Source organism: Typopeltis vanoorti, chromosome 23 (assembly GCF_054136105.1).
Source record: "Typopeltis vanoorti isolate ZY-2024b chromosome 23, IOZ_Tvanoo_1.0, whole genome shotgun sequence".
NCBI lineage: Eukaryota > Metazoa > Arthropoda > Arachnida > Uropygi > Thelyphonidae > Typopeltis > Typopeltis vanoorti.
In genome coordinates, this window is record NC_143571.1 from 56,469,447 (window position 1) to 56,483,361 (window position 13,915).

The 13,915-nt window shown below is 34.4% G+C and overlaps 1 protein-coding gene across 1 annotated transcript in view; it reads right to left on the reverse strand.

Annotated features, from left to right (window-relative positions):
* Positions 1–13,915, reverse strand: part of LOC150093869 (neural cell adhesion molecule 1-like) — a 386,146-nt gene that overhangs the window by 97,891 nt on the left and 274,340 nt on the right. Inside the window, exons 5-6 of the mRNA XM_090412543.1 lie at positions 10,129–10,425; positions 4,180–4,470 (exon numbers count right to left, since the gene is read on the reverse strand). Coding sequence (XP_090268669.1) covers positions 4,180–4,470; positions 10,129–10,425 — 588 coding nt within the window. The remainder of the gene's footprint in view (positions 1–4,179; positions 4,471–10,128; positions 10,426–13,915) is intronic.

Sequence of the window (13,915 nt, forward strand, 5' to 3'; positions counted from 1 at the left end):
AATATATTAACCAAGGCAACAAGCTCTACTCCTTTGTTTCTGATACTCCTCGCATCCGTGTACAAACATAATAAATGATCTGCATGCTCTTTTGCATACACTTGTCTGTGGTCTGCATGACACAGTTCGACAACTTGCAGATCTCTGTTCTTATCTAGTTCCTTACTTATGCAGACATCGTTACGCATGTTTGAGAGGTCCGAACCGGACGAATACGGAATCGTTCTCTCTTCATAACCATTTCCATAATAATAACTGTTCCCATCATTAACACAGTTACCTAACATTGTCGCTCTAACACAGATTCTCACCATTCCTCCTATCAGAATTCAAGTTTCCCTGATTCTCTGTGTTAGGTCTTATATCAATTAATAAGTTTTCAATTCTCCTGATACTAAACGCATTCAGATGTAGGATGTCATTCTTATACAAATCCAATCTTCCCTCAGAATCACTCCACACATGCAAAAAATCGTTTACCATCATAAAAGAATCTAACTGACGACGCTCTTTCTTCGGGCGGTCAAGCGCTTAGGAGTGCACACCACTTCCACTGACTACGCAGGATCGTGTACCTGAGTGTCACTAGATTGTCACTAAAATTAACGGAACTAAACAAAAGCGAGAGAAGAAATCTGTCTTCTGCTTTCCAATAGTTGAAAAACTTAATAATCAGTGATGGCACTCATTTTAATGTTTTATCAGGGTTAGGTGAGAAGTAATTATGATCACCATAAATTTGTGTCATGGATTTTTCGTATGATCTTTATAGCATAGGTGAATAATATTCAATAAATATAGCGAAATTCATCCCATTTTACAAAATAATTCGTCTTGAAATATCCAGGAATAATTTGTCTTGAATTACATGAAGGCAGAAAACTAATTAAGTGAAAAGGCAAGAAAAACGGTAGTCAATGTCTAGTCTTGCCTCAAGTACGGATGTTTAACGTAAATTATTATACTTAATTTATTTTATAAAATAAAATTATAAATTATTATATAGAATATCTAAAATATAATTTAAAGAAATATTAAATTATATGTGTATTTTAAAAAAGTTATTAACTTTACAAAATATTTCAAACACCAATAACAAATTTATATGTCGATGCTAGAAATTTTATGTTTTATGTGTTCGTATTGCTAGTTGCATATAACTGTAATAAGTATAGCATGCCTTACAATAAATGTTATGCTAGTGAGGTTTTCGTAATAATCTAAATGGTAGTATTTGACAGAATCTGCGAAATCTACTGTAATATTTATTGTTCTCATTCATACATCAAAGAATTTGTTTGAGCCTAGTTTATTAAATTTATCTGTCATATTTTTTCAAGTTTTATTAGGCTCTATTTTACTTAAACCACAGTCAATAATAATGCTAATTGCAAAATCCAATCGTCAGCAACTGACAGACCACGCTTTACCAAATCGCTGCATAAAAAATCTACAGACGGCTTTGAAATACGATAAAGGCTGCAATCAGAGCCATTGATTGATCGCATCGTTCAGCCTGCTTTCAAGTTCATCACGTTAGCTGTATAATGGAGATCTTTAATCAGCCTTGGCAGTTATCAAACTCGTGGGAAAGATCGGAATTCTGAATGAACCCTGCTCATAAAGGCTTCCGTTAAACCAGCTGTTGTCGGCTTAGTCAGTTCAGCAATATTATTTCGCATATGAGTACCCTGCCAAAATATCTCGTTACCTGCTCATTAGATACGAATACAGCAGAGTATAATTAATGGTTTGTAGAATGGCAGACAAGGACATATTTCGGATTCAGAAGATATGTTTTGGACTGGATTATGAATGCCTTTCATTTAATACCAAAAATGAAGGATGTAATATTTAGCTCCGTTGTGTAGATTAATTTTTAACATAAGTGGAAGCAATGACAAAACTAGGAGTACGTGCTATCGGACACTACTCTAAATAATCACCAACTTAAAGATTTACCTATTGTGGTTTAATCTGGATTGATATCCAGATAGTTACATGATTAATGTAATCTCTTTTCTATCGAATAAATAGCTCTTAGTAAGAAGTAAGAGATGATTTGAATTAATTGAATCCGTTACCAGAAAGAAAAGCTCAGCATTACTGCCATTCATCACTTGCATTGTATTGTAGGCAAAAGAAAATTTCCTCTTTCTAAAAAACTCTCTCTCTCTCTCTCTCTATTAATGTATCTATTATCTGTCAGTCCCCTCTATTTGTTCACGAAACCTGATGGCCCACTTTCAGTAGCATAAAGCCCTTCCATCCCCTGCAAGAATTTCTCTCTTATCCTTCTGTCTCTTCATGTCTTGCTCTCCACGTTTCTCTTTTTTTCATCTTCTCTCTCTCTCTCTCTCTCTCTCTCTTTGTCTGTGTGTGTGTGTGCGCGCATGTTTCTTTCTATATTTTGCTGTGCTTCTCTCTCTTTCTCACTTATTCCCTTTACCTTTTTGTGATGTCTTATGCCTCGTCTGTCTCTATGCATTCATTTTGTTTCTACCCGTGCCTCTCTCTCACTGATTCACTCACTCGCTCAGTTTCTCTACTGTTGTCTCATTCATCACGTTTGTCTTTTTAGTTTTCTCATTCACTTTTTGTCTTTCTCTCATATCTCTCTTTTCTGTACCCACGCGCATGTGTGTCCATAGAGATTGTTTGGTGAAAATAACACTCTTAATGAAATGTCTCTCAGAAACTAAAGCGATAAATTAAAAGTATTTTGTACATTTTGAATCCAGGAATGTGCCTACAATAAAGCCAAATAAAGACAAAACAAATAAAATCTTCGACCAAAAGATTTTTTTTCTCACAATAATAGCTTTCAATGGGTCTGAAGTGTGTTACTTATTACCTTTCTGCCAAAGAAAGAAAAAAGATAGAAGAGAAAACATTGCTGTCAAGTTGTAAATCAATGATTTTATCGTACACTCAAATAGTCTTTCGTTTCATTGCAACACGACTGAAACGTGCCTTGTAATGCCCCACGCTAGGCCTAAAGTCAATCCAAGGGAGGTGAAGAATTTCTCTCATAAACTGTTAGTTTTACTGTAGACTTAAATGCCAACTGAAATGTCAGTGAAATACTGTCCAAACTCCCAAGAAGAAGAAGATTTGAAGAACCTTTAAAGAGGGAGAAGGATACTATAAGTAAGTAGAATGTTAAAGTGTGAAGCACAACTGGTTACCATCTCAGAGATCTTCGTTTTATTTGTCACTTAAGAAACGTAACATTTCAATGAAAGCTTCTAGATCTCTTTATTGCTGGGTGCACTTAAAAGCCATCCACATCTTTCTTTCAGCGCAGCTGCAACAAAAGAATAGAAAGCAATGGTTAAATGCACTCCCAGAATCGTAACATATTAAACAGGAAGGTTTGAGTGTAAATTCGAAATCTCTGTTTGGAGGGCATTCTAGAGCTGCCATCAACTTTTTTTCTAGCTGATAATACTACATTTTCTTCAGTAGAAATTATCACTACAACTCTTTTATCCTTTCTTAAGTGATTATCTGTACTGTCAGTTTGTGCAACATATAAAGCATTTAAACACTTCTGTTCAGTCATTCCAAATTCTTCAGTTGTTTATTTTTTGCTAGTTAGAAATGGAACAGTCGTGTCGAAACTTTGCTATTAAAATATCTTTCTATATCCGTCTCTCTTGAGGTGTAGCGTTCTAAAATAACCCCTACTCCGTTCTTCAAAACGTAAATTGGATTATCCAGAGAGTGTAGCGAATATATTTCATTCTTGACGAAGTAAACTTCTTTGCCATTCGTGTAAGCACAAGCTCAATGCGTTGCTGTCGCTATAGAAACGCATAGTTACAAGTTAAAAAAATATATAGAAAAGAATATAGACGTTCAGATCAGATTAACATGTCATATTTTTACCATATGACATCTAAAACGCCTTATTTGGACAATTAATTTCTCCATTGCGATGTTGTCTCATTTTATTCCCCATTCTTTTTTTATTTTATTTTCCCACCAATTTATTTTCCATTTTTTTTGTTTACGATTTTTTTAAATAATTGGAAACAAATTTGATGTATTTATTTGTTTTGATGTAGAGTTGATTTTATTGATAGATAGTTTATTTTAACGCAGTTTTATGCATAGTATAATTATATGAAAGTTAAATACAGAAAAATCTTTTTTTTTTCTTAGAATTATTCTTACATTGTACACGCAGATAAAGCGGATTGCTTTCTCCATATCCTTCAGTATTGCTTGCCGTACAGGTGTATTTTCCTCGATGACTGCGTTGCACTTTCTGAAGTACCAGCGATTGATTGCTCACTATGATGCCTGATGACGTATTTGTATGGAGTTCACGTCCTTCAAACCTCCAACCAATTTCAGTGACCCAAGGAGTCGCGTTGATGTCGCACTCCAAATAGACATCATTTCCTTCTTGTATATGCGAGTGGCGTAGTTTGCTGCCTAGCCTCAAAGTGAGGTGAGGAACGTCTGCAAAGAGAAATAGACTCGATAAGGCTATTGGGATAATTAAGCAACTGAATAAGATTAGTGAATTAACTCGTATAGATAACAGTATAGACTGGGGACCAACCATGTTATGTATCCCAAGGAAAGTAATCAACTTTAAGACTAAGGTTTGGAAAGTGGTAACATATTTAACCAGCACCATCAAAAAACAGCTATTCATTTTCCTATAAATATATTTAAATATAATCTAAAATAAGATACAAAAAAAATATATTGTGTTCGTATTCAACATTCAGAAATTTTAATATTTTTAACACTGAATATAGTGTGTGTGTGTGTGTGTGTGTGTGTGTGCGTGCGTTATAAGAATTGCTCTCGTGGACATCACACTCATCTCCACTGAACACACGTTGACCACTAATTCTTCTCTGGGGATTTGTTTGAACCACGTATCGCATTATATGGCGACAATGAATCTGATGGATTTAGACTTTTCAGCAAGTCGCTCCTTATCATAAAAGGCTCGCGTCATACAAGCGTGGTTCGAGAAGAACACCCAGACATTCCATGTGCTTTCCTGGCTGCTGAAATCTCCTTATTTGAATTCCATTAAATATCTGTGGGATGATACGGAATGCAGCATCCGCGCGGCAGAGTTCGCCGCTCGACCCCTGACCTCCAGAACCTTTTCTGTCTACTTGGTCTAAAATATCTCACCTTCTCGTGGTTGGTCGGGTGAAGTCAATACTAAGATGGGTGCAAGCATGCGGTTTTTTCGGCTAAAAAAGCGGCTAACACGGTACTTGGCTATTAGTGTTTTGGATCAGGGATGTAGGGGGGCGGGTTGTTGACTTTTAACTGTATTATATTAATGAAAACCTAAAGTGAAGCTTTTTCTATTAATAAAGTATTACGATATCATATTTCTAAATATATAAGTTGATCGCATTTTTGGAGGTGAATGCCATCGTGTAGACTTTAAAATTTGCTTTGGTTTTGACTAAATGTACTTCAATTTAAACTGAAGTTAAAAATTTCAATTTATTCTGTCCCGTTTACAGTTAAACCGAAGTTTTTGTTCAACAGTAATCTGAATCTGATCTTGTGGCTTCCTCTCTTTGAAAGGGTTGCAGCTGATTACTAGGGAGATAATGGCGCAAAGTGGTCTGCAACTTTTCTTGTAGTTAAAAAAAAATCTGTAATTTGTTTTTCTTCAGTCACAAGAAACATCAAATTTCGTAAAGTTTTAGAAACTTTTGTGTCCGAAAGATTTTTGGAAAAAATAAAAATAATATAACAAATAAGGCAGATAGCACTCGTGTGTAGTAATTTGAATCCAGCACGTCCGAGAACAGTGACTTCACGGGGACCTTATTGCTGGCCATATTATCTTAATGAAACGACACATCGGTTGCATATCTTTGACTACGACAAGACCCCCCCCTCCAAGGAAAAAGAAATGCAGAGAAATAGTTGCCTGTGATGGTGTTAATTATTCCAGAGATGGACGATATAATTTTAGTGACCTTCACAGTTATGCTAAATCTTTTGAGAGATCGTTAGTCTCTGAAAGCAACAGCGTCTTACTCATTTATGAATATACTTTTTCTCAGAGGCTCACATTGGTGAGTACGGGGATGGCAAACCGGAGATACCCAAGCTAGACCTGATCTTACAATATACACTTGGTATATCATATCTGGAGACTGGTCTTCTACTCTTCTTTCCCTCTACTCTCTCTTACTTCTTGCCCCCCCCCCCAGTGCTATTAGAGCAATTCGAGAGGGAGGGGTGACTCTTTCCTCTCAAACTGTAGTTTCCACTATCTACTAAAAAAGGCAAGCCTAGTTGTCTTAGGGTGGCAGCCCCACCACTAGGATACCTATCGTCATGCTAGTCACTCGACATAGCATGGGGAAACACATATTACTTTCAAGTCTCAACGAAATCCAAACCGGACAGAAAACATGTGAAACGATCGCAAACTGGAAAAGGTTAAGAAACTTTGGAAAAAGAAAAACGTGGTGAATTATGCTACGTAGAACATTAGAAGCATAGCACATAAAGAAGAAGAATTAGATAAAATTTTAAATCACGAAAATATAGAAATTGTAGTTCTTACAGAAACAAAAAAGAAACTTAAAAGAACAAAAGAAACAGCTAATTACAATATCATACATAGTGGAGTGGACAAACAAATACATGCAAAAGCTGGTGTAATGATTTGGATCCATAAATCGATTAAAGCAAAATTAACTCATTATACATACTATAATGGAAGAATATTAGAAGTGCAATTAAAATTAAATAACGAAAATTTAGCAGTTGTTGAAGTGTATGTATGCTCCTGAAGAAGGAAAAGAAGAAAAAAATGATGAGCTACAAGGAATATATGAAACATTAAATAAAACAGACCATATAATTATAGTCGGAGATCTTAATGCCAGAATAGGAATGAAAAAAATTAACAATAATATACAAAAATTTGGAGAAATACAATTAACAAAAATGGAAAGCGACTCATTGATTATACAATATGTAATAATTTAAAAATAATGAATACATTTTACAAACATAATATACATAAATATATGTGGTATGCAAGAGGACAAAAATCAATAATAGACTACTTTATAGCAACTGAAAAAGCAGCAAACCTCTTCCTAGAAATTGACACAGATCACTATTTAGTACAGGCAAAACTAAGATTTCCACCAAACTGGCTACAAAAAATACAAAAAATAAACAAACTAGAGAAACAAAATCTAATTAAAAAGTAACACTACTAAATGATTCAAGTATAAGAAATTTATACCAACAGAGGATTAATAACTACTTATAAAAAAATACATGAAAATGAAGACATTGAGAAAGAATGGAATAATATAAAAGAAATTACTGCATCAGAAGCATATGAAAGTCTCAAGGAATATATATATATATATCCAAAAATATCATAAAAATAAAAAATTACATATATGGGACAATGAAATAAAAATAATAATTGGAAATAAAAAGCTGGCTTTTAAAAGATGGTTAAGTAGCAAAAAAACAAGAAGATGAAATTGAATATAAAAAAGTCGAGCAGAATATCCAAAAAATAAAAATAATAGCCAAAATAGAAATCAGAAAGAGATACAGAGAAAGCTGGGAAAATTTTGTATCATATCTAGAAAATGACATATACAAAATAAGACCCAGTGCATACAAAATACTAAAACACTTGAATGCAGATATAAAAGAAACTGCAAATATAAATTGTGAAATAGATGGAAAAGAAATCTTGGATTACTTTACAGATCTTTGGACGGATAATACTGGCATCAAAAATAACTACACCAGCAACTTACAAAATATCTTAAATGATATGATAACAATGAAAGAATTAAAGGACAACCTAAATAAAATAAAAAATGGCAAATCAGCAAGAGAAGATGGGATAAACTCCGAACAGTATAAATTTGCTGGAAAAAAAATTCATCAAAGATTACTAAAATGTTTAAATAAAATATATACAAAAATGGACAAATACCAATAGAATGGAATACAAGCATAGTAATACCTATATTTAAAAAGGGGATAAAAGAAAACCTGCTGACTACAGAGGTATTAATTTATTGAATACATGCTACAAAATATATAGCGGAATCCTTAATGAAAAACTAAAAATATACAGTGACAAAATATTATTAGAATGTCAAAATGGATTTAGAAAAGGACGCTCTACAATACTTTTTTCTATAAGTAATTTTAAACAGCTTTCTGTTTAAAATTACTTATAGAAAAAAGAAGAGAATTTAATTTGGAAACTCATCTTTTGTTAGATTACGAAAAAGCATTTCACAAAGTAAAAAGATATATACTGTTTGATATATTACAAAAAATGAATATACCTAATATTTTATTACATGCAATATTGAATATATGTATAAAGATAATGAAATAAAAAATAAAAATAAATGAAACGTTGTCTGAAAAACAATCTATAAACCAAGGAGTAGGACAGGGATGCCCTCTGTCTGAAATTTCCCGGAATAACAAAATAAATACGCTATGATTTGAAGGTAATAATATCAGATAAGGAAGATAATTTACAAAGAGCAATATATAATTTAAACATTATAGTAGAGCAGTTTGGAATGAAAATTTCCATAGATAAAACTAAAACAATGGCATTTTGTGGACGAACTCCAGTTAGAAGCAAAATAGTTATTAATAATAAAATAATAGAACAGATAAATACTTTCAGTTATCTTGGATGTGAAATATCATATGAAGGGGATAAAGGCATAAAATTAAATACTTGAAAATTTTTACAGATTATAGACCTGATAAAACAGAACACTCAATCCAAATATAGTACAAAACGAAACACGCTTGAAAATATACAATAGTTTAGCAGGTTCCCAGATTATTATATGGCAGTGAAATTTAGGCAATAAACAAACAAGATAAACAAAGAATAAATACAAGTGAAATGAGATTCATGAGAAGAACTGCAAAATACACGTTATTAGATCAAAAATGGAACGAAAACATTTTAAAAGAACTAAAAACTAAATCAATAGAAGAAAAACTAAACAATTATAAACAAAAATGGATTGAACATGTAAACCGAATGGCCAACACCCGATATCTCAAACAAATACTAAAATATAAGTCAATTGGAAAGAGAAGGCAGGGTAGACCTCAAAAAAGGATATTGGGTGGATAATGAGACCAGAACAGACCAATATAGTCTACCCGTAATTAGTGTTATGATGATGATGATGATGATGAATATACTTATCTCACATTAGTCAAGAAGCACGACTTTCTTATGGTTGTTGCATGATGGTGAATATTTCCTTATGGAAGTATCTAAAGTTTAGTTTTGTTTCACTTTTGAGACGCTTTTGGAAACAAAAATTACCTTATATTATTAAAGAATTCAATATCTTCAATACTATAGACTTCAATACTATACTCTTTACTACTATAGACTCACTACCTCTTATGAGAACGACTCACTTAAGCAATCTACCTCATAGATAAACACCACCGCTATCTAATACGCTAAGCAATTCGTAGTATAAGAGCTCGCCTGCCAAATTTATTTTCACAACAGGATGCATTTTATATCAAGAATGTGCTAAAAGTCCATGTCTAGAACCACGGGTTTGGTTTCCTTATAGATGCTGACGTGCTAAAGAATGCAAAGATGTATGACGTCCAACATGCGAATGATGTAAAATCCCTTGGTAAATAATGCCATTGAATAAATTATGTTAACTGGATAGCACTGACATGTTTTCCGATTACAGAAGGTGCTCTATTACCGATATATATATACAGAGAGAGAGAGAGAGAGAAAATATCTTCAAATATGAGTTCAAATTTCTTGTCCAATACGTGCATTTAGAAAAGTGAAATTACTAATGTCTGCACGACGTATGCGTTACAAGTCCAAACAAAGAATATGAGTTAGCTATTCGAAAAGTCTGAAGGACACACTTCGAATCAAACCATCTTATCATCTCGTATTTCTTCCATCACTCTGTCTCTATCTCTAAGCATTTAATATTACAAGAACGGAATACTCGTTATGCTGTTGATGTCGCATTTGTCGATAGGGTTATTGTAACTTCACGTGACTACCTAATTTCTAAGCATACAAGGAAATAGTGCGAAGGTACTTACAATAGACAGTCAGCTTCCAGCCGTCCTCAATAGCGTTTCCATTCACTGCAGGATTCTCCGCTCGACACGATAGGTATTTGCCAGTATCATCTATCTTCGGGAAAAAGGTCATCTTACTAGAGGTGATGTTGCCTTCGGAAGAAAACGTTTCTTTCGTCCTTGGCAGTTTCGTGTTGCCTTTCCACCAAGAAATGACGGCTGGGGGACGCGAACCCCCTGAGCGACAAGTCAGATCGGCAGGTTTGTTGGCTGAAAGAGGTCGATCCTTTCCTATTATCTGCACTTCGAGAGGAACCACTGGAAATAAAAGTAAACATAATTTAGATTAAGAGTTATATGCCATTAAAAATAGAAGTTTTGTCAATTCGGGCAGGACACGGGATAAACTAATAACTCATTCATTCATTTCGTATGGTGATTCAACGGCCGTGAGTCCATTTTACGGGGAGGTACGGCACCACCTCAATCCCCCCTATTTTTATCCGGGTTCGGGACCGGCATAGATGACAATTCCGACCTATGGCTGGAGGGATTGTCTTACGTATTCCTGACTGTATCCGTGTGTGTTCACAAAGACGGTTTGCCTGCTTGAGGGATGAAAAAACCCCAGATAAACTGGAGGAAAAACCCTGCTGTGCATGCCCAAGACCGGCTAACTTGGCTATGGCTGAGGAAGATCCTTAAGCAAGCCCCTCACGTCGTTGACGGGAATCGAACCTAGGACACTTCTTCCCCAGGCATATGGTTCTGAATCGCAAAGCCATTAGGCTAACCTGGCGGACAACTAATAACTGCTTTGTCACTAAGCCCAGAATGTGGTAATATCCAACGCATTTTCATGAATAAAATATTCCATTGTAAATAATTGCTGCAGAGACAAAAATATTCTGCTATATGGAAAAGTAGTAATTAACACCTCCTAGTTCTACGCAGAACAAGAGTTCCACCATAAATTATATCAGTATTTTTTTTGAAGATGGGCTGAGTCCTCGACTCTTGATCCCTTCATCTGATTGAAGAAAATGTGGATGGGGTGTTATTAGCTATAAGCTCTGGTCATGGCTGGGTAACGGCAATAGCCGAGCCTCAGTTAAAACTACATTGGCTACAACATTGCCATCTGTTACCCTGGGTGTTGTTTTGAATCACTTTATATATGTTACGCACAAATTATGAAATCGCACAATCCATGAACTCTATAACGCGCTTGTGCAGTTCGTGGAATCTGTAGAATTTTGCACAATTCATAAAATCAGCATTATGTTTACTGCTCATTTCATGAATTGAGTTCACAGTAAGAGCAGCAGCGAATGATGTGCGGAAACTCGTGATAAACTGGTAAAGAGCATTTCTTATTGGTTGTTGCTGTGTTTTAAGACTTTTTTTTGTAATACTTGAATAATATTATTAGTCAAGTGTTACTGTAATGTTGTACAGTAAATTTGCATACAACATTACATCAGAATTCCTTTCATCGTATTTAGTCAAGTTTGTTTCTCGTTGGCGTGAGTTGCAGGAACCGCGGCTTACGTAATAATATGTGACGATTCATCACTATTAACTTAAGAAAGTGATATTCTACGATTCCACGAACTGTACAAGAGTGTTAGACAATTCATGGAATGCGCAACATTTTTGCGCATTCCATGAATTGTCTAACAAATTTTCCTTATCCTTATAAGGACTGGCTTAAAGGGACGAAGCAAGAATGCTTTTCATATTCCCCGTTATCTGTAGAGAACAGTGTAGGGATAAGGTGTTATTGAGCTATTAAAGCTCTGATCACGGCAGGAAGGTAACAGCAATAGCTGACCCTCAGTTAGAATTTCATTGGCTACAGAATTGCTATCCATTACCCTCCAAGGATATAGTTCGAACCATAAAATATGGTTAAAAACCAACCACGCCCCGTGATTTGTCCTTATCCTTATAAGGACTGGCTTAAACGGGCGAAGCAAGAATGCTTTTCATCTTCCCCGTTATCTGTAGAGGACAGTGTAGGGACAAGGTGTTATTGAGCCATTAAAGCTCTGATCATGGCAGGAGGGTAACAGCAATTGCCGAGCCTCAGTTAGAACTTCATTAGCTACAGCATTGCCATCCATTACTCTCCAAGAGTATCGGATTGAATGAATCAATCCGTAAGTCCCGTGAATTGTCCTTTGAAGTAACTGCCCAGTAAAGCCTGCACCATTGAACTATTAAAGCTCTGATCATGGCAGGAGGGTAACAGCAATAGCCGAACCTCAGTTAGAACTTCATTGGCTACAGCATTGTCATATATTACCCTCCCCACAATCCAAAATATTTTTAACATTTTTAAGTAATTAAATTTAATATTATACTTACCAATAAGTTGTATTCTCATTTTACTTAATATCTAAATTTTAATTAAAAAATAAGCGTCTAAGTTGGTTTATTAAATGATAAAGGTAAATAAATTTCAGAAGACAGTAGGTCATTTCAGGTTAATCTGATATTTCATGGGTGATAAAAATAGTTTTGATTTTTCTTTCCTTTAAATAAAATAGTCAAAAACGAAATGTTTAATATTTATATCAGAAATAGATAAAAGGAATATTATACTGATGGATAATAATTCTATAAATCAAACTGATTATAATGGCCAAAGACTATAAAAATTTTAATTATACAGCAAATAAGTGTTTCAATAGTTTTTGACTGTTGAAATGAGACTGATATCAGCGAAGGTAGGTTTTACAGGCATGCATACCCGTGCATCGTACATTGGCTCTTAGATAATGTTTTATGGGTTTTTTTTTTCTTTCTTCTTCAAAACTGAACATTTCAAGGCCACAATTCAGGTATTTTAAAAATAAAGTAACTATAAAGAAAACAATATTTCTCTTGTGTGTGATATTCAGTTGTCCTGCTTCATTACCCGGAAGTGGATTTGAGTTTTGTGTGCCCGAAGGTTTCCTAGGTGTGTCTATTTACTCAGCATTTAGAGTGGTAGGAATATTTGCTGCAGCAAAACATATAAAAACAGATAACTTACTGACAAAGATGGATCGGAACGATCAACTACATGAATGACTAATCAGAATATTGAAAAGGTCTCTATATTTATTCTCACCGAAAATGGTAAACTAACGCGGACTTCGTCACGATTCTGCTGAAATCATTCAAAATAGGCGTGACTTATATAACGTTTATCACAAATATGTAACACTCAGCCATGTAATGTTATGATAATTTTAATGAATGCGTTTCTAACAAACTTTGTATTGTCAAAAGCCCTAACAATAAAGATCCCAATATCAGTGTTGTGACTAATCATATTTAAGCAAATTTTGCAAATGCGTCACTAGAATTTTTTATTTAGTTATTTTTCTTTTACGAAGTGTAACTATCACACTGTGTAGGTTTCATAAGCCATATCAAAGTGGAAATGCGATTAATGAGTTATTTTCAGAATAGCAATCAACAACTTTTTGATGACTGTTATAAGATGAATAATTTTGTAGGTCTTAGCTTTAAAGACCTTTTCAACTAGTCAAAGTATTTCAGTTACGGAAGAGAAAAATCAAATTAAAATTTCTTAACCAGATTAAAGCAAAGCTATTGTTTATGCGATTAAATGGTTTCAATTATGGGATTAGCATCAATTTTTCCACCAACTAGTTGCATACTTGAAAAGCATGATCTTATTTAACAGAGGTGTTTCGCCTTTGATCATTTCAGGGAAGCTACCAAAACATCTCTTCAAAATAGGATGAAAGTTTCTTAGCACCGTTCATTAGGGAGGTAACTCAAAGCACGTACT